The following is a 27,245-nucleotide window of genomic DNA, read 5'->3' on the forward strand; positions in this document are numbered from 1 at the left end:
TAGTATAACAGAGCTTCCACTTGTTTTAGCTGCCTCCTCTTTCTATTTGAGTTGTTGGTCCTTTCTCTTTTGCTCTAAGATTGCACATGTTTTAATGGCACTTGAAAACATGTGCACAATAAATAAGAAAGGCTGTTGCATGGGTTTGGGTATGTAGAAAAAATAAGATTCTAATCCTAGAAACCAGGTGAAAAAAAAGTATAACCAAGTTTTGCAAAACTCAATATGTGCACCAGAACCTAGGAATTGACAATCTAAATATGTGAATTTCATGATAATTTTATTCTTTCTTTGAATCTCTCATTTGTACCCTAAAATAATTTGTGCTCTGTCTTATACTCTCAAGGCAAAGTAGACAGAAATAAAACAAATAAAATTTGCAAAGAACTAAAAAAATTGCAAGCTTAAATCAAAGCAGCTATTCATGTATATAAAACATTGATGGAAAAAATCTATTATTATATTATTACACTACCGACATAATATAGCTGGAAATAGGTGCCAAAGATTAACTAATCTACAATAAATTACTTCTGCCAAAATATATAAAGTTCTCAATAAATTCTAATAGTATTTTTAAGACTTAAACTTATTAAATAATAACTGCTAACTGTTGAACTCTGGTAGCCTGATTCTTTTCATTTAGAAGTGAAATAGGACAACATAAAAACAAAGTAATGGCTTCTACATCCTGATTCCTCAGACATATAGAAATATATTAATTTTGTACTCTATTTTAACCCAAAGTAGCCTGACAAAAGTAAATGGCTCTGATTAGATAATACATTTAACCTGTTGCTTAATTCATTTTTTAGATTCACACATTAAACAGGCTTTGTTCACACAGTAAGTCACAAAAATATACACATTCATCCAACTAATTAAGGTTAGCACCCAATTGGCATATTGTGACAATGCATGCAGTCTTTACACATTCTGCTAACATACACATTGCCAATATGTGCTCTTTTAAAGGGGGGAATAAGGGAAAACGGTGAATGACCAAGGGAAGTGGTGATGAAAAGTGCATATCGTGTTAAAAAGTATTTTATTTATGTATTGTATTTTCTAGATTTAGATACTATCTTTCCTCCAAGAGTATAATAGCATATACAGATAACTTTTATTGTCATTTTTTACTGTGGGCACGACACACATCAAAAATGAAATTTCGTTGCCTGCTCTCAAAGTGAACACATACATGACACACACCTAAACATTCTATATGCAAATATATATACTATACACAATATATGTATAGACCTACACCCCTACATATACATATATGAATATTAAACACTGTCCATCTTGAATATATAACGGAAGGAGGAAGCTTGAGAGTTCACAGCATTTGGTCCTTTTTTATTCAGACCAAATATGACCCAATTCTGTTCAGTTTTCAGAGGAGAGATGGATGGAAAATGTCCCAACCCCATTTACTTTTAATTTTTCCCCCATATTCTTTTGGGTTGGGAAAAAAATGTAAGGTTTTTTTTTTTAATCCTCCCCCTTTTAAACCTTTTTCCTGTAAACCACACAAACAAGCACAAAATTTGCAGAGGTATCCATGATGGAGGTAAGTGACTGGGACAAATGAAACCAGCATTTAGTATTTATAGAAGGGCTGTAAATTACATTGGAAAGGGAATGACAAATTGCTTGGTCCCATTCCATCACCAAGAAAGCTGTGTGAGGACAGCTGAAGCTTGATTCAAAGGGATATTATTTTTTAATGTTGAATTACTAAATTCTTCTAATAATCTTTTTGATAAGAAATCAAACATAAATAAACCTAGGTCCTTAAAGCAAGAATCCTTTTCCAATTCTGGTTCTGTAAGCACAGAACACATTTTTTAAAATTACAATATGCTGCACTCTGTGTGGGCTTAGAGGCAATGTTTTTAATTATATTAACGTCTAACTAAAAACATTGAAAAACTGGTCATAGAAACTCATTTGGCTCACTTAATACATTAAACCATATTTTACTAACAAAATCACAAGTTGTTTCAATGATCGCACTGAGCTAAGTCACAAACAGAGTTGCCACATGTGGCTAGCAAAAATCCAGGCAACCACTAAATGCAGCAAAGGGATATCCAGCGCTAACTTGGTGCTCGTTGGTAATTGGTTCTGGGAGGCATGATGAGTTCGAAAAACAATGAGTACCAAACAATCTTTTCCCATAAAGAATAATGTAAATACATTTAATGCATTCCCAAACGAAAGACAATGTACATTTTTAAGGCAATATGTAAATAGATAGGATTGTATATCATCACTTTACATGAGAAATAAACATACAAATTAATAAATACTTAGATTAAACAAAATAAAAACTTCACTTTACCCGTACTGATGAGGAGAAAAAAGCATAAAAATAAACAAAATGACCACACAAGACAGCAAGAGGATGTACATAAGACAAGAGCTACCATGTGACTAATGTGTCACCCTTGGTTTCGACTGGATAGCCGAAAGGATAGCACGTCACAAGGCAACCATCACCAACAAGTTCTAGCTTGCACGTTGAGTACCAACGAACAACAACTACTGGAACAAAATGTTCTTATGAAAATGTGCTTGGTACCAAATTCGATGAGTTTCAAAGTTGAGTACCAAGGTACCACTGTAGAAGATTCTGCAGGATTTTTTTGCAGCTCTGATCTAGAACTAGTCATAAGGTACATTTTCCAAACCACGACAATTATACACAAATTACATGTATGCTATCCCAATCAAATGAAATCTTAGTACAACTGGAGAATTCACTAAGTCTGCAATCCTTTATTTGGAGTGAAACTTGATGGGATTTACATTGGAGCCAACATCTCTAGAAGAACTATGCTCAAACTGCAATTAAGCTGTATCTTAAAAAGTTATTAGCACTGTAATTCCCTTTCCAGATGCCAAATGTGAAGCTATAATTGTTAAGGTTTCACCTTATAACATAAATATAAACCAGTTGCCAAACATCTGAATTTTGGTTGCATGACCATGGGGCAGGACCCAGCAGGCATTCCTCATTCCAAAAAGGAAATATCTTGGCAAATACAAGGAGAACTGGAGGAATATTTAAACAAGGGACAGTGAGTTAATTGATACAGAACATCCCTGTCCCTGGCAGATGTGATCTCAGAACCACTGAACTCTATTTTTCAAAGACCCTGGAGCACTAGGGAACTACCAGAGGACTGGAAAAGAGCTGATGTAGTTCCCCTCTTCAAAAATAAAAATAAATCTAGGAAACAACAGACCTATCAGCCAATACCTGGGAAGATTCTGGAAAAGATAATCAAACAAGAATCCGCAAACACCTAGAGGCAAACAAAGTCATTACTAAAAGCCAACATGGGTTTATAAAAATAGATCATGCTAGACACATCTTACTGCATTCTTTGACCAGTTACAAAATTAGTGGACTAGAGGAATGCTGTGGATATAATTTTCTTGGACTTCAGTAAGGCATTTGATAAAGTTCGTATAGGGTTTCCTGCCTGAGCAGGGGGTTGGACTAGATGGCCTCCAAGGTCCCTTCCAACTTTATTATATATTATTAAATGCAAGAGTGAAATCTTTCTAGCAGATGAACTTAAAACATTCCTTCCTGCTATCTTTAGGCTGTTCATAAGAGTACACAGAGAGAAAAAGGAAAACAAACAAACACATTTTTTTTCTTCACTGTTTGTTGGCCAGACAAACAGAGTGAGGTATTTCCTTTTTGTGGCTTATTTTAAGCAGAATTTCTAGCACAATTTAAAATTCCTTTTTCTTTGGATTTGAAACAGTTAACAGTCACATTTACCTCTCACACACAGACTTTGACAAACATATATACACAAAGACAAGAGAACAGAAAAGTAAACAAGTCTTAGTTTTACACATTCTAGTCATTCCCACCATAAATTTCAGATAACTCAAGTTAGGGAAGGCACACATTTTAAATATACCACGTGGTTGCATAGAGAAGAGAGAGAGAAAAAAGAGAATCACTATTTCTTATTTTCCCTTAAAGTACTTTTATTTAGCCAAATTGGTTTCCTATCAAAGCCCTAAGCAAAGTGTTTTTTTTTTACATATAGTTTCTTTACCTATCTCTTTTTCATACGAGCCTGGACAGGTAACTGATTCTTGTCCCAGGCTTCAAGCAAGCTCTCAACTGCAGAACCTATCTCAGCCCTTGAATTGGAACCTCCCATGCTTCTATAACGGGATTTTCCTCTAACGCTAAAGGGCACTACACTAGGCCTCCTTGTGAGACTTCCTCCTTCCACCACGGTTTTGTGGGTCCAAAAAGGGGACTCACGGAGCACTCTGGATCCCTCTCAGAGTATGTGGGCTCCTTGAGGGATCTGCCACGTTTTCAGACCAAAAAGGGGTCTGTACAGACACTTATGGTTTCCCCTCAGAAGGTACGGGTTACTCTCTGACCGGTCGGCTTCACACCACTGTTTTGCCGACCTCCGATGTCCATGAGGACCTCTGCTTGCTTTCAGAGGTAAGTGGCCACTCCTAGCCCGAGGCTTAATTTCCTAACTTTGCTTTGCTTTGCTTACAGGGCCTTACCAGCTAGTTGCCCAAATCCAATTCTTTCATTCACTCATTCCATTTCATTTTCACACAGCCTTTCCCTTTTCCCTAACAAAAGGTTCTGTGCTCTGACCAAACCCCCATGCTTTCCAGGTTCTGCCAATTAAACAGATCCTTTCTGTGGCTAGGAAAGACCAGATTGGCAAAATCCAACTGTGATTGGGGAAAAAAAGTCTTTTTACTCACACAAACAGAAATACACACATTTCTTTGTTCCCCTGGGCTTTAAACTTAAAATTTAGAGGTACTCACCTTCACTTTCTTTCCAAAGCAGCCCTTGAGCTCAAACTCTCAAAACTCCCTTTATTACCCTGGCTCCACATGGGCAAGGCCTGGGAAACCCATCCACAGACACAAGGGTGTCTGCTGCCGGCAAGATGGGGCTTACCAGTCTTAGTCCATTGGAGAGGTTAGCTTGGAGTCCCATTCTGGGGTGCCAAATTGTCAGAAGTAAGTCTTCATCCTGGTTCATCCAAGCCGGAGATAAATAAGCAACATGGTGACTGCTTTGGGAAGAAGGTTACAGTTTATTGAAGAAGCAGAAAGATGGTCCTTGTAAGAAAGAGCAGAGGAGAGGAAAGAGGAGTTGAGCACATGGGCAGTAGGTCTTTATACCCCTCTAAGCCTTATTTGGAATAATTTCCTGTTCCTGTGGCATGAACCTTGAGGCTATTTGTGAGTGTTTTTCTAGGCCTTGATATCTGTGGTTTAATCCTATTATCATATCCTGCTTCCCAGGTGATGGGGCTCATGACTCCTAGAGTTTGGGTGGGGCATGCAGATTTTCTCTTTGTCTTCTTGATTGCTCTGGCTTCAACTTTCTGATGGTTTTACATCTGCATTTGTATGGGGCTAGCTCTTGCTTGGGGCAGGGAGATAGATTTGGGGCCAGGTTTGGTTTAAAAAAAAATCCTTTTGAGGAAAAATATATTTTTATGCCCTTTTAATATTTCCTTCTCTGGGCTAGCTTCCCTCAATCCCCGCTTTGTGCCTTAAGTGTGAAAATGTCACACTTATTGGCACAACATTAAATTGATCTGGTTCGGGATACTTGGTAGGCAAGCTTTTAAACTGTAAGCCAAAAAAAATAAGACATTAATGGAGGTAGCAGAAGAAGATCCCTTTAGTGGCTCCCAAAAGGGGAGCTTGCATCCATAAAGTTCTAAAAGTCAGGGGGAAAATTTTGTTAAGTGGAAAAGAAATTTATAGTATCCAATATATTGTGCCAATCATTTTCAAATGTTGGATGTCACTTTTAGCTTCCAGTCAGGTTTGCATACCTTCCAAAATTCTTCACAGCCATGGTTTTCCTTAGTACATGTCCACTGGCCGCCCATTTTCAAGGGTTGTTTCCTGCCTTAGCTCTTAGTTCAGTGCATCCAGGTTTGTAGTGTCCAATTGAGGCTAGCCAATATGCCAGGCTATTAATTCTTTTCTTTAAATTGCACATAATGAGCTCTAGGAATCCCAATCTGAGCCCAACAGTGCAAGATATTCAGGGCTGAGGTTTGGGATCCCTTTCCTGTTGCTTTCTTAGTCAGGGCATAAGAATTGCAAATCACCTGAGGGGGCCTAGTTCCATCCCCCTTGGAATTTTCAGGAAGTTGTGCTTGCAAAGCTTTGGTGCAATAGAGCAAAACATCAGCCTAGGGGGAACTTTACTAAAGGTAAGTGGAGGGGATAGACTCAATGTGATTCTGAATGGTGTGTGTGTGCATATACAGCTATTTCTACAAAACAGGCAATACAAACATTCTGGATAAATTTTCCCTCCCACCAGATAGAAGTCCAAGGTATTCAGTATTTGTTCTGCCAACTATTCCCAAATGCCATCTCTCCATTAATACATTCAGCTGGCTTGTTACAATACAAATAGGGCAAGAAAGAAAAGTTTACAATGAGTTTCCACCCTCCCTCCACAGTCTTAATTTTCTCTTCTGAGGCTTCACATGGCACCAGTGGCTCCAGAACTCCTTCCTTCTGCAGATCTCACAGGCATCTGGGGAATGGTAGGACTTGGGAAGATGTTCCACTCAGATTGCATGGTGGCTTTTTAGTGGGGCTGGATTCAAAACCCAATTCCATGGCTCAAATGGATGAAGGCTGCATCTGGGTCTGTGTGTTCTGCTTCCAAAGGTTTGGGGGAGGATTGCAGGGCTGAAAGATACAAGAACAAGGTCTCCCCCACTTTCTGGGTGGACTCTCCCAGGAGAGACAGACAAAAGGTATGGAGAACAAAGGGCAAGAAAAGAATTGGAAGGCGTAGCTTGCAGGCAGTTTGAAAAGGCATCAATATTGCAATGGTCAAAGAAACAGGCAAACAAAATCTGCCTTTAACATTTATTCTAAAATAGATCACATTATTTTAGAGATTGGAAAATGCTTATTTGTTTCAGAAAAGTTTCATAGTAGCTTCACCAATTAGTGATAGGATAAGAAAAGTAACTTAAGAAAATTATTTTCCCAAACAAGCAGACTTGAACTTCAAAAGGCTCTTGTAGATAGACACACATTTTTCAGGAAAAGGATAGATAGATAAAACCCATTTAGAACACAAATTCATTTACAACATATTGCAGAATGATTTTCCAGAGCTTGGGGCAGGACCCAGCAGGCAGGACACCCCCTCCTCATTCCAAAGAGGAAATATCTTGGTAAATACAAGGAGCACTGGAGGAATATTTAAACAAGGGACAGTGAGTTAATTGATACAGAACATCCCTGTACCTGGCAATCAAAAATTACAGAGTTAGCAGTGCAAGTAACATAGATGTGTGTGGACAAGAATATCAACCTTGCTATCAAGCAAAATCAAACTTTTAATAGTGAGTGTCACACAAAGTGGACTAATGCATAGGTGTCAGTCATAAAGAATGAGGGCAAATATGATATAGTTGTCATTATAGAAACATGGTGGGATAAAACCCACAAATGGAACACTCAGCTAGAGGGATTTCAATTGTTTAAAAGAAACAGACCAAATAAAAGAGGAGGCAGAGCTTCTCTCTATATAAGAAATAACTACATATCTACAGAATTAGTGTGGGTTTTCACGCGCCCAGCGGGTCTCCCATGAGTGTAGAAGAACAGACACAAACACGTGGTTTCCTCGGGATGGGAGCCTCGAACAAAGCCGAAGCATCCCTTTTATTGTGTTACCAGAAGGCGGGTTTATATGCACCTGGTGACCACCTTACACCAACCACATTTGTTATAACACAGCATATTAGCATATTACACGTGCTACAGCTTTGTTTTGCTCACGCCCCTATACAGCTGTTACACCCGGCACCAACAAAGCACCAAACACCTTCCTTTGCACCGCACGGCACTTCTTGGTATTCTCCCAACCTTTTTTACTTCCGACTTCCTTATACCTTGGCCTACTGCAGCTGATGACTCAGCCTAGCAGGCCAGATAATCCAATAACTCCAACATCTCCTCCTTTTCTGTTTTATTTAAAAATAAGGAGGGAGCGCTTTATACGAAGTCATCCTCAGTGTCGCTTGGCAAGGTGAAGGCCGGTTTGGTTAGCAGGAGTAGCTGAACTGCAGTGATAGGTGTAGTTACTAAATTGATCTGTTGATGGGTGACAGTTCCTGAGGGAAAATTTTTAAACATCATAAACAAAGAGGGCAAACATTGAATACAACAACATATCAAAACTAAAATAACCACAATAGTTATAATACCAGAAACCAATGATCGCAGCCAGGTTCCGTCGGGTAGCCAAGACCATAGGGCATCCCAAATGTTTATTGCGCCAGATCCGTCGGATTGTAACGGATTATGACGAACCATGTCTTCCATATGCTCAATGGTACCTGTGATATTGGCTTTATAATCAGAGATATAAACACAACAATGAGAATGGATTAAGGCACATACTCCTCCTTTCGAGGCAAGGATAATGTCTAAAGCATAACGATTTTGCAGAACAATCTCTCGTATTTCTGCCACTTCCTTGTTTAACAATTTGGTAGTCTGAATGGTAGCGTTGAACATGTGCCTAGTCCAGTTATTTAATGCATAGATGTCTCTGTAATTCATGGCTACCCCCAGAGATGGAAATATAGATCGTGCAACTTGCGTTCCTGTACTGCCGGGTCCTCCCAGGCCATTTTCTAGATCTCTTCGATTGCGCAAACGGCCTGAAGGTGGCTGATCTGACACAAAAACTGAGGGAGCAAGAAAGCCCAACGTACAACGGCCGGACCACCGTGGAGGTATACGTTGATATGCCCGCCGGCCACAAAGCATCCAGACGTTACTTAATATATTTGTAGTCATGCTGGAGCTTTGCACAGTTTGGCGAACAATGGCTCTTACAATACTGCAAAGGAAGAGTGTGGACATCGTGTCTGTGTTGCTGGGGTGACATCCTGTTGATAGCGAGCATCCGGTTATTTGATAGGTACACATATATTCAGAAAAATCATCAAGGGATTCAAAAAGAGGAATTTTCTTAAAGGGATGTGGTCTAGTCATGTTGTTTGAAAGTTGAAATGTGATGTCACAATATGGGTATCTGCCTACCAAAACAGAGTTTTTAGCGGTGTTCTTATATTCCCAACAAAACGCTGCCTTTTCCTGGATTCTGCTTCCTATTGTGTATACCGTATAATTCACCATAGCATTGGAAAGGGTCCCTCTAGACCAGGGAAATTGTTTCCAACCAGTTGTATTAAAAGGCACCGCATGCATAAAAAGTCCCCCCTCCTCCAGGGTTGGAATATGCATGCACATCCAACACTCAGTCTTGTTCAAAAGATGAGAAATATTCTGCACATCTTTCATAAAAGAGTTGTGGGCCCAGGGTCCATGGTTGTCTGATGTCTGGTTAGGATGGTGGAGATTGAACCAAATAAGGGCGAACACAGCGAGCTGGAGTCCAAATGATTTTGCCATGATCATCTATCGCAGCGTAGCCTCTCCCCCAGGTAATAAGCTCTGTAGGACCTTTCCACGTGGGGTCTGGAAGCCGTCGATAGTAAACTGGAGGTCTTGAAGTAGGGGGAGGGACTGTTGAAAAATGACAAGAGGCAGCTGTTGATGATGGATCGCCCGTCAGATTTAAAAAGTTCAATGTATAAAGGCACAAGTTAAGGATGTTTTGCACTGCTGGTAGGCCAGGTGCGATTTTCCCCTTTTCATTTAAATAGCGATTGAGAGCTGTTTTTAATGTTTGATTTGCTCGCTCAACCAAGGCTTGACCTTGGCTATTATATGGAATGCCAAACTTATGAACAATGGACCATTTTGTACAGAATTCTGCAAAAGCAGAGCTAATATAAGCAGGTCCGTTGTCTGTCTTAAGTTCTTTGGGGCGTCCCAGCAATGCAAATGACTGAATACAGTGATTGATAACATGTTTAGTGGCCTCACCCCTCTGGGGGGAAGCCATAATGAAGCCAGAATATGTATCAATAGAAACATGAAGATGTTTCCACGGGGCAAAGGGAGGATATTGAGTAACATCCATTTGCCAAATTTGACAGCTCTCCAAGCCACGAGGATTTACTCCAAGTGATATTGAGTGTGCTTGCTTGCTACAGGTTGGACATTGCTGAACGATGGCAGCAGCTTCAGCAGCTGAAAGATTAAATTTTTTGATTAATGCTTTCTTATTCTGATGGAAATAGGAATGACTTTCCCAGGGGGTTAAAAAGGTGAGTGGCATATTAAGAGGTGTTTGTGAGGCGGCAGTATCGGCAACATCATTGCCTTCTTGGAGTGGGCCTGGAAAGGGCTGATGGCTACGAATATGGGCAACAAAAAATGGGTGCTTCCGATCGTTTACGAGATGTTGCAAGTCCAAAAATAATGTTAATAGATCCATAGAGACATTCGGTGCCAAATAAGAGTCAAAAATGGTTTTGACAATTTGGGTAACATATAAACTGTCCAGGATCAGATTAAAGGGTTGATTTTTAAAATGAAAAAATGCCATGGTAGTCGTCACTAGCTCAGAGCGCTGAGCTGACGTCTGTGGAGGGGTGATTTTTGTACGCCACTTCCCCTCCTCTTTCCAAGCACAGGCTCCATGAGTCTTGCTGCCGTCAGCAAACACCGTTATTGCTTCTATTAAAGGGAAAGAAGCACAAGGAGATTGCCATTTAAATGGGACTGTTTTTAATAAAAAAATGCGAGGATCTGATGGTGGATGACAAGACACTTCTCCTGGCCAATCAGCAAGTGCTTGCTGCAAAGATTCATAGTTGGCCAACAAACTTTCCCAAGCTGTTAGCGAACAAGGGATATATAAAAAGGACGGTTCAACACCCCCTAAAGCCTTTGTCCTAAAGCGAGATTTTGTTATAAGCTGAGCAAAGAGCGTATGTTTCTGTGAAATGGTGTTCTTTGGGGTGTGAGATAAGTGGATCCATTCTACAATCATCATTTTTATATTAGACACGATCTGAGCCAAAGCTGCCGTAGGAAGGTCAACGGTGTTAAAAATTAACATAGAAAAAGGCATATCGGGCTGAACACGATCGACCCATACTTTTGACAATGCATGCTGAATGATGTCACAAGTTTTAAGTTGTTGTTGAGTTAACACGATCTTATCTCCTGGATTTTTTCCCTGCGTAAGAGCAGAGAACAATGGAGCCAATTGAGAGGTGGTTAGTCCCATATAGGGACGGGCCCAATTAATTGATCCTAAATATTGTTGAAGTTGGACTAAGGTTGGGCATGGCGGAAGACATAACTTAGACAGCTGAGGCTCGGCGTGTGAGGCCAAAAGCTTGTGGCCCAAGTACAGAAAGGGGTGTTTAAGCTGAATTATTTCAGGTGAAATAAAAAACCCATTTGAAAAATGGAGGTTAGAACAGGCAAGGTTGCTGAGACCGTACCTGAGGGCCCTGAAGCTGCCATTAAAATATCATCCATATAATGGTAAATTTTAAAATGAGGAAACTTGTCCCGATATGGTCTTAAAACCTGATTGACAACATATTGACACATTATAGGACTGTTTAGCATCCCTTGAGGCAAGACAGTCCATTGATATCTGGCCGTGGGCTTGGAGTTATTCATTTCAGGCACAGTAAAGGCAAATAAGTGTTTGTCCTCTGGGTGTAGTGGAATAGAGAAAAATGCATCTTTTAGATCTATAACCATAAGGTCATAGTCTTTTGGTATCAAATTAGGATTAGGTAAACCACATTGGAGCGCCCCCATGGGGCGAATGATCTTATTGATAACTCTTAGATCGTTCAAAATTCTCCATTTTCCAGATTTTTTCTTTATGACAAACACCGGAGTATTATAAGGACTCAATGAGGGTTCAATGCGTTTTAACTCTAATTGTTGATCTACCAATTGCACCAGAGCGGTTAATTTTTCTTTGGTTAAAGACCACTGATCCACCCAAACTGGGGTGTCAGTCAAGAGGTTTAACTTTATTAACTGAGACATCTTAATCCAAAATTAATTTTGCATTGAACTGACTCATCAAGTCCCGACCCCATAGATTAATATGAAGCGGAAGAATGACAGGTTTAATGTGGGCAGTGACTGATGTTTCTTCCGAGGTCACAGAAAGCCAGTGTTTGCTCACACGTGCGTGCTGGACTCCTCCCACTCCCCGAACCGACGGTGCGCTGTCGGTCTGCCACTCAGAGGGCCACTCCTCCTCTCTTATGACCGATACGTCAGCTCCGGTATCTAGAATACCAAAAAAGGAGCGTCCATTGACTTGAAAGGCCATAGAGGGGCGGAACTTTTGAATTTCTTGCTCAATTGCCAAAACTTGTGGTTGTTGGGGCACAGGGACAGCAGTTGCCACTACTGTTCCCTCGAGCACAGTCATGGGAGTGTTAGGGGTAAATGCCAAAGCGACTGATGTAAAGTCAGGTGGGTCTTTCAAAAATGGCATAGCCGTTACTCCCTGCATAATAAAGTCACGGTGAGGAAACACTAACAGAGGGGTGTCACAATCAGGGGGAAAAGGGACAGACGGCCGGATTGGCAAAAAATATGACAGCCCGGATAAGCCTGTGGTTATTGTCTCAGAGGCCACCAGGACAAAATGATAAGATTCAGCCTTTGAGGCGGGGCTAGCTGAATGCCCCAGCTCTAGTTTCCCGGTTTCTGGGAATCAGCGGGCATAGGGTTGGAGCGACACTGGTTTGCCCAGTGAAACCCCTTTTTACAGCGCGGGCAAACGGTTTTTGGTCTGGCTCCTACTCCCCTGCTTTTATTAGCGCCCCCCCCTGGGGCCCGGCACTGATTTTTAAAATGACCAGGCTTCCCGCAATTAAAACAGTTACCAGCTTTACCCGCAGGTTGCCCATTATTACTTCCTGCTTTTTGTAAGGCCATAGCCAAAGTTTCCATGTTAAATGCATTGGTCCCCACAATTCTACAGGCTTGAATATAGTCTGCCAATCCTGCATCAGGTTTGCTCATTAAGGGCTGCAGGACCCGTCTACAGTCCTCATTGGCATTTTCAAAGGCAAGTTTTTTCAACAATTCCTCTTGGGCTATTTCATTTGTGATTTCCCTAGATATGGCCTTTTGTAACTGATCCACAAATTCCCCATAGGGCTGATTAGACCCTTGAAAAATCTTTACAAAAGAGCCTTTTGTTCCCCTCTGCGGATCATCAACCCGAGTTAGGGCAGCTTTTGCTGCGAGGGCTGCATGAGAATAAAACAAAGGATTCATGGCTTGTTGAGTGCCCAGGTAACTAAAATTTCCATTCCCTGTTAACTGCTCTACTGTTGGCGGATTATGGCCCTGCCAAGCTAAAACGATCTTTTGACATTCCTTTTTCCATTCCGATTCCCAAACCACATATTGTGAAGATGTTAAAATCATATGGAATAGCCCTTTCCAATCTTCAGGCAACAAATAAAAAGTAGAAGCCATGTGACCTATCAGACCCAAGGTATAATGGCTAGAAATCCCATAACTTGATGTTGCTTGTTTTATTTCTCTAATAGTTTTCATGGGAATTGTTTCATATCTGCGATTGCCTGTGATTGGATCAATAAAAACAGGCGCGCAAAATTGATATTCTTCAGGTTGCCGTTCCCCTTTTTCATGAGCTTCGGCAAGTGCCCTGGAGATGGCGCTGGCAGGGGAAGGCAGCACGTTAGTGCTCCTTTGTTCTTTTTCTCCCTCCTCCATTGGCGCGAACGGTTCAAAAGGCACATCGGCTTGATAAACTGCCAAGGAGGATTTTTCTTCTGCACTCTGTCCCTTTTTTAAATCATCGGGCTTTTCAGAGTCATAAGCAGGCAGGGGGTCTACAGGCTTTTCAGAGTTATAGGCAGGTGGGGGGTCTACCCTCCCCTTCTCTGTTTTCATGGCATCTTCATGGATTTGGAGACATTCAATTACAATTTGCCATGTAGACAAAATTTTTGGAGGGGCTCGAGGAAATTCATGAAAATACTTTCCCAATTTAACCCACACCGACACTTTTAGGGATCCTCCTTCGGGATATACAAGGCAATTTTGATATACATATTTTAAGAGGAGGATCAAATCCCCTTTAGTGGGAAGGGGCAAATTTTTCCCATCGTTTTTCAAAACAATTATTGATGACTTGGTCAATTCCCTAAGTTCTGAGAGGTGCACAACCTGAGGCTTAGAGAATCCTGTCCCCATACTCACGGTAATGTTTTGGGAGGGTGCTTCGTCTAGTCCTGACGACCGGCCCTGAGTTGCAGTAGGCTCTTCCGCCGAGTGAGTAAGAGGGTACCAAGAGACGCGCTCAGAAACATGAATCACGTCGGGGTCACCAGTTGTGGGTTTTCACGCGCCCAGCGGGTCTCCCATGAGTGTAGAAGAATAGACACAAACACGTGGTTTCCTCGGGATGGGAGCCTCGAACAAAGCCGAAGCATCCCTTTTATTGTATTACCAGAAGGCGGGTTTATATGCACCTGGTGACCACCTTACACCAACCACATTTGTTATAACACAGCATATTAGCATATTACACGTGCTACAGCTTTGTTTTGCTCATGCCCCTATACAGCTGTTACACCCGGCACCAACAAAGCACCAAACACCTTCCTTTGCACCGCACGGCACTTCTTGGTATTCTCCCAACCTTTTTTACTTCCGACTTCCTTATACCTTGGCCTACTGCAGCTGATGACTCAGCCTAGCAGGCCAGATAATCCAATAACTCCAACAAATTAGGGCACAACAATGATGGAAACTGTCTTGAATGCATTTGGATCAGTATAAAAAGTGGAAAGAGGGGCACATAACTACAGCAGAATATTAGCAAACAGTCTGAGCCTGCAAAGATGAGGTGAAGAAAGCTAAGGCTCAAAATAAACTAAGGCTTGTGACCACAATCAAAAATAATAAAAAAGCAAACAGTCCAACTTATCAAAAATAATACCATAAAAAATAGATTAGAAGCACAAATTAAGTTAGGCAAGAAAATGGTAAGTGAGCACTTATCCAGCCTAAAAGAGTTCAAATCACCAAGACCAGATGGATTACACCCCAAAATTCTCAAGGAACTGGCAGATGTGATCTCAGAACCACTGAACTATATTTTTCAAAGACCCTGGAGCACTAGGGAACTACTAGAGGACTGGAAAAGAGCTGATGTAGTTCCCCTCTTCAAAAATAAAAATAAATCTAGGAAACAACAGACCTATCAGCCTGACCTCAATACCTGGGAAGATTCTGGAAAAGATAAACAAGAATCCGCGAACACCTAGAGGCAAACAAAGTCATTACTAAAAGCCAACATGGGTTTATAAAAATAGATCATGCTAGACACATCTTACTGCATTCTTTGACCAGTTACAAAATTAGTGGACTAGAGGAATGCTGTGGATATAATTTTCTTGGACTTCAGTAAGGCATTTGATAAAGTTCGTATAGGGTTTCCTGCCTGAGCAGGGGGTTGGACTAGATGGCCTCCAAGGTCCCTTCCAACTTTATTATATATTATTAAATGCAAGAGTGAAATCTTTCTAGCAGATGAACTTAAAACATTCCTTCCTGCTATCTTTAGGCTGTTCATAAGAGTACACAGAGAGAAAAAGGAAAACAAACAAACACATTTTTTTTCTTCACTGTTTGTTGGCCAGACAAACAGAGTGAGGTATTTCCTTTTTGTGGCTTATTTTAAGCAGAATTTCTAGCACAATTTAAAATTCCTTTTTCTTTGGATTTGAAACAATTAACAGTCACATTTACCTCTCACACACAGACTTTGACAAACATATATACACAAAGACAAGAGAACAGAAAAGTAAACAAGTCTTAGTTTTACACATTCTAGTCATTCCCACCATAAATTTCAGATAACTCAAGTTAGGGAAGGCACACATTTTAAATATACCACGTGGTTGCATAGAGAAGAGAGAGAGAAAAAAGAGAATCACTATTTCTTATTTTCCCTTAAAGTACTTTTATTTAGCCAAATTGGTTTCCTATCAAAGCCCTAAGCAAAGTGTTTTTTTTTTACATATAGTTTCTTTACCTATCTCTTTTTCATACGAGCCTGGACAGGTAGCTGATTCTTGTCCCAGGCTTCAAGCAAGCTCTCAACTGCAGAACCTATCTCAGCCCTTGAATTGGAACCTCCCATGCTTCTATAATGGGATTTTCCTCTAACGCTAAAGGGCACTACACTAGGCCTCCTTGTGAGACTTCCTCCTTCCACCACGGTTTTGTGGGTCCAAAAAGGGGACTCACGGAGCACTCTGGATTCCTCTCAGAGTATGTGGGCTCCTTGAGGGATCTGCCACGTTTTCAGACCAAAAAGGGGTCTGTACAGACACTTATGGTTTCCCCTCAGAAGGTACGGGTTACTCTCTGACCGGTCGGCTTCACACCACTGTTTTGCCGACCTCCGATGTCCATGAGGACCTCTGCTTGCTTTCAGAGGTAAGTGGCCACTCCTAGCCCGAGGCTTAATTTCCTAACTTTGCTTTGCTTTGCTTACAGGGCCTTACCAGCTAGTTGCCCAAATCCAATTCTTTCATTCACTCATTCCATTTCATTTTCACACAGCCTTTCCCTTTTCCCTAACAAAAGGTTCTGTGCTCTGACCAAACCCCCATGCTTTCCAGGTTCTGCCAATTAAACAGATCCTTTCTGTGGCTAGGAAAGACCAGAAGGAGCAAAATCCAACTGTGATTGGGGAAAAAAAGTCTTTTTACTCACACAAACAGAAATACACACATTTCTTTGTTCCCCTGGGCTTTAAACTTAAAATTTAGAGGTACTCACCTTCACTTTCTTTCCAAAGCAGCCCTTGAGCTCAAACTCTCAAAACTCCCTTTATTACCCTGGCTCCACATGGGCAAGGCCTGGGAAACCCATCCACAGACACAAGGGTGTCTGCTGCCGGCAAGATGGGGCTTACCAGTCTTAGTCCATTGGAGAGGTTAGCTTGGAGTCCCATTCTGGGGTGCCAAATTGTCAGAAGTAAGTCTTCATCCTGGTTCATCCGAGCCGGGGATAAATAAGCAACATGGCAACTGATTTGGGAAGAAGGTTACAGTTTATTGAAGAAGCAGAAAGATGGTCCTTGTAAGAAAGAGCAGAGGAGAGGAAAGAGGAGTTGAGTACATGGGCAGTAGGTTTTTATACCCCCTCTAAGCCTTTTTGGGAATAATTTCCTGTTCCTGTGGCATGAACCTTGAGGCTATTTCTGAATGTTTTATAGGCCTTGGTTTAATCCTATTATCATATCCTGCTTCCCAGGTGATGGGGCTCATGACTCCTAGAGTTTGGGTGGGGCATGCAGATTTTCTCTTTGTCTTCTTGATTGCTCTGGCTTCAACTTTCTGATGGTTTTACATCTGCATTTGTATGGGGCTAGCTCTTGCTTGGGGCAGAGAGATAGATTTGGGGCCAGGTTTGGTTTAAAAAAAAATCCTTTTGAGGAAAAATATATTTTTCTGCCCTTTTAATATTTAATATAATAATAAGGTTGACTCAGCCTTCCATCCTTCCGAGGTAGGTAAAATGAGGACCCAGATTGTTGGGGGCAATGTAAATATATATATACATTGCTTACTGGTGTACACCGCTTAGAGAGTGCTGCACTTAAAGCGGTATATAAGTCTCATAAAATAAATAAATAAATAAATAATAAATTTCCTTCTCTGGGCTAACTTCCCTCAATACATATATACACCTATTTTCTAAGGAGCTAACAGGTACTACACCTCCACCCACTACACCTCCACCCACTTAGATTTTGTTCTCTCAACAATGTGGAACAAAGTCTTAAAGCTGCTGTGATCTAAAGTTATGAACACAAAAGCAGTACTGTAGGAATACTGTCTTCTTTTCCCATTATATCCTTTTTCAATTTATGCTTTGCAAAAAGAGCTTTTCTTCATATATTTTAAACAACAGTGCATTCCATGAATTTGAGTAAATATTATTGTTGTTAGGCCAGTCCTTATAAAATAATCACATTCAAACTTCAAGTTTCTACATTCAAACAATAGGGAAGTATTAGTAAGGCAGAAGTTAGGTGGGGGACTAATTCAATCAGATAAAATGAAAGAAAAAAAAATATTAAACCCTTCCTGTGCCCCTTCCCTCACTGATAGTAATTTCTAACTCAAGGAACTCTGCTAATTCAGTCAATTAATGTTAACTTCTGTTAACTATTGTTGAAAGAAAAATCTTCATCAGGGTCCAGTCCAAGCTGGAAATAAACAAAATAAAGACTGCTTTAGAAAGAAGGTTCTTGTTTATTTAGTTGCAAACTTCAGTGACAGCAGAATGTTTCTGAGGTGGCTTACAAAATGGAACTGGGAGTGGTGAGTTTTTATACCTTCTTGGTCTTTTGTGTTTGGAGTTGTTACTGTGGCGCTGTATTTGAGGCTCTTGTTCCTATGCAATGAACTTTGACTGTGGGTTCAATGTTCAATGGGCCTCTTTTGGTATTCTAGTGGTGATGGGTTAATCCTCCTAAAGATCATGTTCCCTGGAGTCTTTGTTTTTCTAATCCCATCAGCTCAAACCTTCTCTGGAGCTATGGCTGAAGGCATTTTGCTTATGAATAGGTGGCCCAGTCTTTCTGTATAGGATTATTAAATCTGCATTTCTATAGAGTTGGCCTGCTGAGTTTCTGCTTGGGGGAAAGGGATAAATTTCTGCTTTTTAAGATTTTCTCCCACTATTCCCTGGGAAATATAATATTATCTTTTTAATACCCCCCAAAATATTTCCTTCTTCATGTATGTGTGTGTGTGCGCGCTGACTTTCTACACTATGTTCCAACTATTTTAAACAAGCAAATACTGTTCTCTGCTTATTTCATCATGAGGCATTGAAAGGACAGTGCCCATTATCCACTGATTATACAGTAACTGTTTGCCATCTGGGATAGATATAGGTAACAGGAGTCAAAGTCCACCTAATTTGATAGGTATTTTCCAAAACAGCATAGTCCATGCTACCCTGCCAATTAGTGCTTTTTTTTACTTTGAAGACAAAAATGAAAGAATGATAAAACAGAATAATTATATATGCACCAGTAATGTTAACATTAATAAGTAAGAAGATGGTGTTGAAAGAAAAATCTTCATCCCATCAAGCTGGGAATAAACAAAATGGAGACTGCTTTAGAAAGCAGATTATAATTTATTGAAGGGCAGAGTCAGACAGAAGCATGGCTTCAGGAAAGCTGACCACGTTACTGGGAGTGGTGGGGTTTTATGCCTTCTGGGGCTCTTGAGGTTGTTTCCTGTTTGAGGCTTTGTATTTCCTGTGTCATGTACTTTGACCTGAGTTTGAGTGTGCACTTTTGGTATTGGTGGGTTAATCCTATTATGTCCTCAAAGGTCATGTCTTTTAGAGTTTGGGTGGGGTATGTAGATTTTAGGTGACTTTGTCTTCCTCATTTTCTAGCTTCCTGAGTCCAACATTCCTGAATGGATTGTTACATCTGCATTTCTAAAAGCTGGTTTCCACTGGGTTTTCTGACTTGGGGGAGGGAGAAGTTTCTGCCTTTTTAAAGATCTTCTCCATTTATTCCTTTGGAGAAATATATTCTGCCTTTTTAATATTCCCCAAAATATTTCTCTGGATTCTTCCCACAGTGGGATAGAAATTTCTATAAATACCAATAAATCCCAGAAAGTTCTGGGAGTTCATTTATCCAGTACCTGGGGGGGGGGGGGAGGAAGTATCATTTTTATAGGTAACAAAACGTGTATTATCTAAGTCCTTTGTATCCCTGATGAGTTAAACTTCCATAGCAATAATTAACAGCCAGTTATTGAGAAAAGCCTCAGACCATCTATACAAGCATTTTTCTTAGCCAGAAAGAAGCTGGCTGGACGGTGAATATCCAACTGACCAACCATTGTTACACTTGGTGCAAAGGAAATAACCGAAAAGCACTGGGGCATTTTCCCTAAAAGCATCCAATCACATATAATTATCCGAAAACAATCGGTTAGCAAAAAGTGGAGTAAGACGGAAGGGGTGGTCTTACCGCCTGCTCTGGTTTCTAGGTGAAATTAGGGCATTTCACGTGGCCCGAGAAGAACTCGGGAGCCAAGATCCCGGGAGAATTAGGTAAGCTAGTGAAATGTTTCTTGGATGGATCCTGATGTTTCTTAGCTTGCATTTTGGATTTTGTGATGGGAAGAGCAGTACAGAATTTCTGCAGGATAAGGTAAAGCAACTCCTACTCGGATCCGGCGCGCAAGATCTGGATCTTATATTGGAGTGTGGGCTTACTCGAAATCTCCTTTGAGAACCTCGCCGTTGCCAGTCCTGGGCTGGCTCCGGTTGCAGGCAAGCCCAGGAAGAGGCAGGGGCCCAATAAAAGGCACGGGGGGGGGCTCTTGTTACCACCGAAGCATCTTTTCTGCTTCGGATCCAATTACTGCCGACGTTCCCGGGTTTTAAAATGAACCGGAGACCAAAAGTGAAACAAATCACTTCGAAATAGTTGGCGGGCGTCTTCTCGAACTTGAATGGTATAAAGGTGGATTTTTTTTCATTGTTGTTATTCTTAAATATTTTTATAGCAACTTTCGAGTCGCACCAAGGTTGCTGAGAAACATTCTTAAGAAAGCAAAAGTTAAAATGTAAAACAACACACAAGATTTCGAAAACAGTAGTAACCCATGTAAACTATAAACGAACATCCGTTACTTTTTAGAGATTGATATGATAGTAATGGCAAGTAGTTAAAAATTGTGGGAAGAAATTCTCTCCGGTTCGTTTCTCCAGCTGGGGACAAGCCTTCAGCGCGCACAAAAATAGACGCCAAGGAAAGCAAGCTGCCAGAAAGTGGATTTTAATTCAGAAATCAAACAGAATAGTGATTCAGCATTGGATTCTGAGCTAGCTAGCAAACGCCACCTAAGTACATGGTATACTTTATACTCTTCCTATTGAAGTCTTGATGAGATTTCTAAGAAGTTTATTTTTCTTAATTTCCTAGTCTGCTCTTTTTCCTGTCAGAAAGTTTTAATCCAATCACCAAGGGGAGGAGATAGCTTTCTGATAGGGTTTTTTGTGTGTGTGTTTAGGTTAAGCTTGTCATGGGTTCTGGTGTGTATCTGGGGTAATCTTGTTATTGATTTCTATCATAGTTTGGGGAGTCTTCAAAACTTGCCGCTTTTATGACTTCTGGACTTTAACTCCCAGAATTCCCTATTTGTGGAAAAGGATATATAGATAATATTAAATATTTAAGCATTTAAACATTTAATATTTATTTTGAATATTTAAATTCAAACATTTCATATTTTAGAATGCTTTGTATTATGGTATCAGCAAGGCAGCAAAATGAACATTAAAAGATATATTATTCTTCTGTTCTGTTTTGCACAGTTCACCCACTTTGATTCACTCTACAGAAAAGGAATTGTATCAAGTCAATGTTGACTCTTAGTGACATATATGGATTTACTTTATGATCTATCCATGACCTGGTTCTTCAGGTCTTCCAATGGGGCATCCATTGGTGCTGTAACTTAGTCCATCCACTTTGCTGTTGATCATCCTCTTTCTCTCCTTCCACTTTTCCCATTATTAGAGCCTTCCCCAGAAAACTAACTCTAAACATAATATATCGAAAGTATGATGATCTGACACTGGTTAGTCATGCCTCAAGTAAGAACTTTGGATTGATTTGTTCGATCCATTTGTTGGTTTTCTTGGCTGTCCATAGTATTCTGAGGAGTTTTCTCCAACAACAGTGTTCATACTCCAATTTATCCCAAAAGTGCTTTTTCAAGAGACAACTGGACTTTGTTTTTCCTTGGCTACTTTTGTTTTCAAGTTCATTTTCATTCTAATGAGAAAAATAAAATACTGATATGATTTCTCTAACAAAGTGAAAACTTTAGAATGCAGTCTGTAATCTATAGCCCAGCTGCAACTCACAGCAAAGCCTATGTAGTGGCTAAGATGGTGGTGAGTGGCACTGCAAGATCCAGATTCAAATACATCCTCAACTAAGGAAATTCACAGGGCGAATCTGGGTCATCTCTCTCATCCCAACTTATCATGCAGGATTATTGTAAGGAAAAATGGAGGGGGGACATCCCTGAGCTCTTGAATGAAAGGCGGGATATAAATTGTCCCAGGTATCATGCCCAGCAGAGAGAAATCCTGGGAATTGTAGTTTAGCAATATTTGGAAGGCTTCAAACTCTATATCCCCATAATACCTCATACCAAGCTCTATAATTTTTTCTCCTGTTTAATCTTGTTTGATTCTTAGAGACTGTCTGGATGAGTCCCTGCAGTTTTTCTTGGCAAAGGTTTTCAGAAGTGGTTTGCCATTGCCTCCTTCCTACGGTTGATAGAAAATGACTGGTTCAAAGTCAGCCACTTGACTTTCTGCTGAAGATTGGACTCAAACTTATATTGTCTCCCCATTTCTTCCCCAATGACCTAAGCATTACACTAAACTGGCTCTCTTTTTATACTTATTTAAAATTTATTTCCAAATAGCCAGATATAAGAATTTGCTGCTGTATAAAGTGTCAGTAAACAAAGGTGACTCATTACATAGTTTTTCCATTTAAAATTTATGGAGGAAGATCGGGGTCAGCCAACAATTTTAACTGCAATCAATATAGAAGGCTTGTTCAATATGCTAATCCATGGCCTGCTTTGTTTGTTTGTGATTTAGCAAATTGCCTACAATTAAACAACTGTGAACAATTTTGTAAACTGTGGCTAAGCAAACCATGTGTTCTAACAGCATAGCTGTAGAAGAGATGTATCTGCTATAGGTAAATAAAATAGAAGCAGATATTTAATACCATTATAGGAGATAGGGACCCCCTAATTCCTTGATCAAGCAAGATGACATCTTGGTGACCTTTGCCACCAAGAACTGTCTCTCTTTCTTGTTATAAATACTGTATTTAGAACAGATTAGTGGAGTTTTTCTACACTGCTGTAGATGTCTGGTTGCTGTAGAACTGGGGTGTCAAACTGGTGGCCCATGGGCTGGATGCATCACATGCAGATCATGCCCACCCCAGCTCTGCAAAGGCAAAAAAGTCATGATGCATCATGATACTTCACATAACGCAGCGGTTCTCAACCTATGGGTCGTGACCCCATCTGGGGTCGATCGACCATTTCACGGGGGTCGCCAAACCCCGCTGTCCGCCATTTTTTTCCCTTTTTTAACTGTTCTACTTCCTTATTTGGCTATATAGAAAGTGCTGTTCCTGCCTCCCTCCTCCTTGCGCATGGGCAGCTTTTTTCTATTTAAAGTTAGGAAGTTTCGGTTTCGGAGCATGTGGAGGAAAGCAATACAGAGGACAAGCGAGAGAGAGAGCAAGCAGCAGAAAGCAAGAGAGAAAACAACTAAAAACAGTAAGTTTCCTCTCTGGCCTGCCGCTGAGCTTCCTCTGCTTGGCAGAGGAATATATGTACCGTATTTTCCAGCGTATACGGGTACTCTCTAATTATTTCAGTGGAGTTTAAGTTTGTAGTTCGTTTTGTTAAAGTTAAATAAATGAATCAAAAATCCTTGCATACTTATCTCTCTAAGCGTCAAGGATCGCAAAGCAACATGAGCCCCAAATTACTTTTCTGCATCAATTTCTCACTATTTCCCATTGTGCCAAGGCAAGGTTTTTTTTTTTTTTTTTTGGATCATATCGTAGAAATCCCGTCATTTTTCCTGCTGCCCAGCCGCTTCTCTCTTTGTTCCGGCCTCTCCCCTCGTCGCCTGCTGCGCTCTCCAGACTACTGTTTTGGGCTCATCTCGCCACCACCCCCTTCCTCACTTCTGAGTGCCACCTCCGCCTCTGGAGCCGACCCTCCCCTCTGCCCGCTGCCCTGGTCAAGTCCCTTCGCGCGCTCCACTCACCACTCGCTTCTGTCCATTCAGGGCTGTTTGCACTCTGCTCCTCGTAGCCACCGATGCCGCCTCCTTGCCATGTCCCAGCGCAGCGCTCCTGCTGGTGCACGCTCCACTCCCTGCTCGGCTTTAGGCGCCCTCCATCCCCGAGGCGCACGCCAAACGCACCACAAGGATCGAGTCTCTCTCGGGGATGAAGGACGCTTAAAGCCGAGTGGGGAGTGGAGCGTGGGCCAGCAGGAGCGCCGCGCTGGGACATGGCGAGGAGGTGGTGGCGGTGGCCACGAGGAGCAGAGCGCAAACAGTGCTGAATGGAGAGGCGGAGGTGGCACTCAGAAGTGAGGAAGGGGGTGGTGGCGAGATGAGCCCAAAACAGTAGTCTGGAGAGCGCAGCAGGCGACGAGGGGAGAGGCCGGAACAAAGAGAGACTCGATCCTTGTGGTGCGTTTGGCGTGCGCCTCGGGGATGAAGGGCGCCTAAAGCCGAGTGGGGAGTGGAGCGTGGGCCAGCAGGAGCGCCGCGCTGGGACATGGCGAGGAGGTGGCGGCGGTGGCCACGAGGAGCAGAGCGCAAACAGTGCTGAATGGAGAGAAGTGTTTCTCTCCATTCAGCGCTGTTTGCGCTCTGCTCCTCGTAGCCGCCGCCGCCTCCTCGCCATGTCCCAGCGTGGCACTCCTGCTGCGCACGCTCCACTCCCCGCTCGGCTTTAGGCGCCCTTCATCCCCGAGAGCGCTCGATCCAAACGCGCCTCAAGGATCGAGTCTCTCGAGCTGAGCGTACCAGCAGGAGCGCCGCGCTGGGAGGCACGGTGAATGGAGAGAAACGGCATATGAGGAGCGAGAGCAGCAGGAGCGCCGCGCTGGGACATGGTGAGGCGGCAGCGGCTATGAGGAGCAGAGCGCAAACAGCGCTGAATGGAGAGAAACACTTCTCTCCATTCAGCGCTGTTTGTGCTCTGCTCCTAGCCGCCGCCGCCGCCTCCTCGCCATGTCCCAGCGCGGCGCTCCTGCTGGTAGGTCGAGCTCGAGAGACTCGATCCTTGTGGTGCATTTGGCATGCGCCTCAGGGATGGAGGGCGCCTAAAGCCGGCTACGGAGTGAGGAAAGTGGGGTCGGGATGATCTGGAAGCTGAGGCAGGCAGGAGCCATGGAAGTGCAGTCGGTATCTGAGCCGTCGGTGGCAGCGGCGGCGGGGGCAGTGGCCCCCGGCACCAGTGCTCTCCCTTTGGAACCGGCAAAGGATACGGACCGCCAGCTGCGTCTTCGCCTCTGTGTCCTCAACCGAGCAGGATTACGTGGGCACCCTGCGCTTCCTGTAGTCGGTAAACACTGGGGCTCCGGAAGGTATGCCTGGACCCCAGAAAGGGGAGGGAGTCACTGGGGTGGGCGAAAGATTGCGTCAAGGAAGAGGAAGGACAGCTGTGTATCTGCTGCGGCGATGGGACCCGCGGCGGCCACTTGGCGGCCACGCCCACTCAGTGGTCACGCCCACTCAGTGGCCACACCCACTCGGTGGCCACGCCCCTGGGGTCACCACAACATGGGGAGCTGTATTATGGGGTCACGGCATTAGAAAGGTTGAGAACCACTGACATAACGCGATTGAGTTGACACCCATGCTGTAGAATCACTAGCAAAGATCTTCAATTCTATCCTTCCAAGCAAATGATAATAATCAAGTTCTGAAAGGCAATCTGGCTTTGCTGACCTTATGGAAGATTTAATTATGGTCAGATAATAGGATTTTGTTCAATTCTATCAATGTGCCTCTAGTTAAATATCCTCCTGTAAACTCCTGAAATCTCTCAAGCAGGCATCTGAACTTCCTTAACTTATGAAGTGAGCATCCACTGTGCACCTAAGACTGGTTGGCCTGTACTTGGCTTTGAGAAGGAAATGGCTTCTCTTGAATCAGCATTTGGTGAAGAAACTATGGCTGACATTAATCCTTCCTTGGCTAGAGAGAATTCGGCAGCAACAGGTGAGAAGATTAATCTACCAAACACTCTTAAAAGGTAACTTGATTAGTATTCCAAGTTAAAGGAACCGTGTAAAAGGGTTGGACTAGGACTGAGAAGAAGCCAAATTTTTATCTGCCCTTGACCCAGCCTATCTCATAGGGTTGTGATGAGAAAAAGTGAGAGGAGGGAACACTTTGTACGCTACCTTGAGTTCCTGAACAAAAGCACAGGATATAACATTAACATAAATGCTGCATTCTTTTAAGACTCAGATTGGTTCAGAAACTTTGATATATATTTATATTAAAATGCTATACACACACAGATATATTGCATTCTGTTATCTCAGAATATATTACAGTGCCCAGCCTAATACTAGAGCATTCATATTTATTTAGGAAATGACTGAATGGATTATAAAATATAATAGAAACATGCAAATTAACTAATATTAAATACAATCTAAGTGTATTGCATGAAAAAGCCTGCGAAAATAACATATGTTTTGAATCCAATCCTTAACTATACTAAGAGAGTGTCTAGGGCTAATTTGGGTCCTGCCACCAAAAAAGCTGAGCTGGTTACTGGGATTAAACATTCTTCTGAAAGGATCCATAAAATTGGCTTAGGAATGTCATTTCATCCCTGTACATAAGTAGACAGCCTTGTTAGGAGCTTGGGCTTATCCTTGGGACATGCCAAAAAGTCAAGATAGCAGTCAGAATTATGTGACTGAAACCTCATCTTTTTATTTTTTACATGTAAACAAAAAAGGCAGAGTTTTGCCTGCAAGGTTGCAGTACAATTGATTTTTTTGGATATCCTCCGTGGTTGCCCTGACTCTGGACTATATTCTGCTAGTCTTCATGCAGCTTTGTTGAAATTTTGAATGGGTCTCAAAAGACAAGTGGCATCTAGAGAAATGTCTGTCATTTTCTTGTATATGAGTAATGTCATAATCATATATTAAATATATGAATAATACAGTTACTATATAACATGAACTTTTGTAGGGATCTAAATTTTTGGAGAACTGCAACAGTTGTTACTATTTGTATATAAACAGTGTCTACTTTGAACACAGTTCTTTCCACCAATTTCATTTTTCATTTGCTAGGTGTTATTGGTCAAAGGAAAAAGAGCAATATTGTGATGATGATTATCAAGCAATGTCATTGGAGAGAAAGTTGTCCTTCCCTTTTTTCCCCTTTTAGTGATCTTCTTTACCTGAAAAAGGACATCCTGTATTTCAGTGGTACTCATATCAACTTATGACCACAAGTGCAACCAAAATTTTTGTTGTTAAACAAGTGGTATTATAATTGGACATTGGGTAGATTTGATTATTAGACATAGAATTTCTCATTAGAATATTTATTTCATATAATATTTTTAT

At 41.7% G+C, this 27,245-nt stretch overlaps 1 protein-coding gene across 3 annotated transcripts in view; it reads left to right on the forward strand.

Moving 5' to 3' along the window:
* Nucleotides 1-6,572: 6,572 nt before the first annotated feature.
* The window catches only part of LOC120309767 (zinc finger protein 268-like), a 31,045-nt gene continuing 10,372 nt past the window's right edge, over nt 6,573-27,245 (forward strand). For 2 of the 3 annotated variants that reach the window (XM_039347311.1, XM_039347309.1), the window contains exons 1-2: nt 20,070-20,124; nt 25,702-25,869. In XM_039347311.1, the coding sequence (XP_039203245.1) occupies nt 25,785-25,869 (85 nt within the window). In that variant the 5' untranslated portion in view covers nt 20,070-20,124; nt 25,702-25,784. Of the gene's footprint in view, nt 6,600-20,069; nt 20,125-25,698; nt 25,870-27,245 lie in introns of those variants that run through there. The other variant, XM_039347310.1, reaches the window with a different exon arrangement.

Source organism: Crotalus tigris, unplaced genomic scaffold, assembly GCF_016545835.1.
Source record: "Crotalus tigris isolate CLP2741 ecotype Arizona unplaced genomic scaffold, ASM1654583v1 scf7180000018058.1502924, whole genome shotgun sequence".
Lineage (NCBI taxonomy): Eukaryota > Metazoa > Chordata > Lepidosauria > Squamata > Viperidae > Crotalus > Crotalus tigris.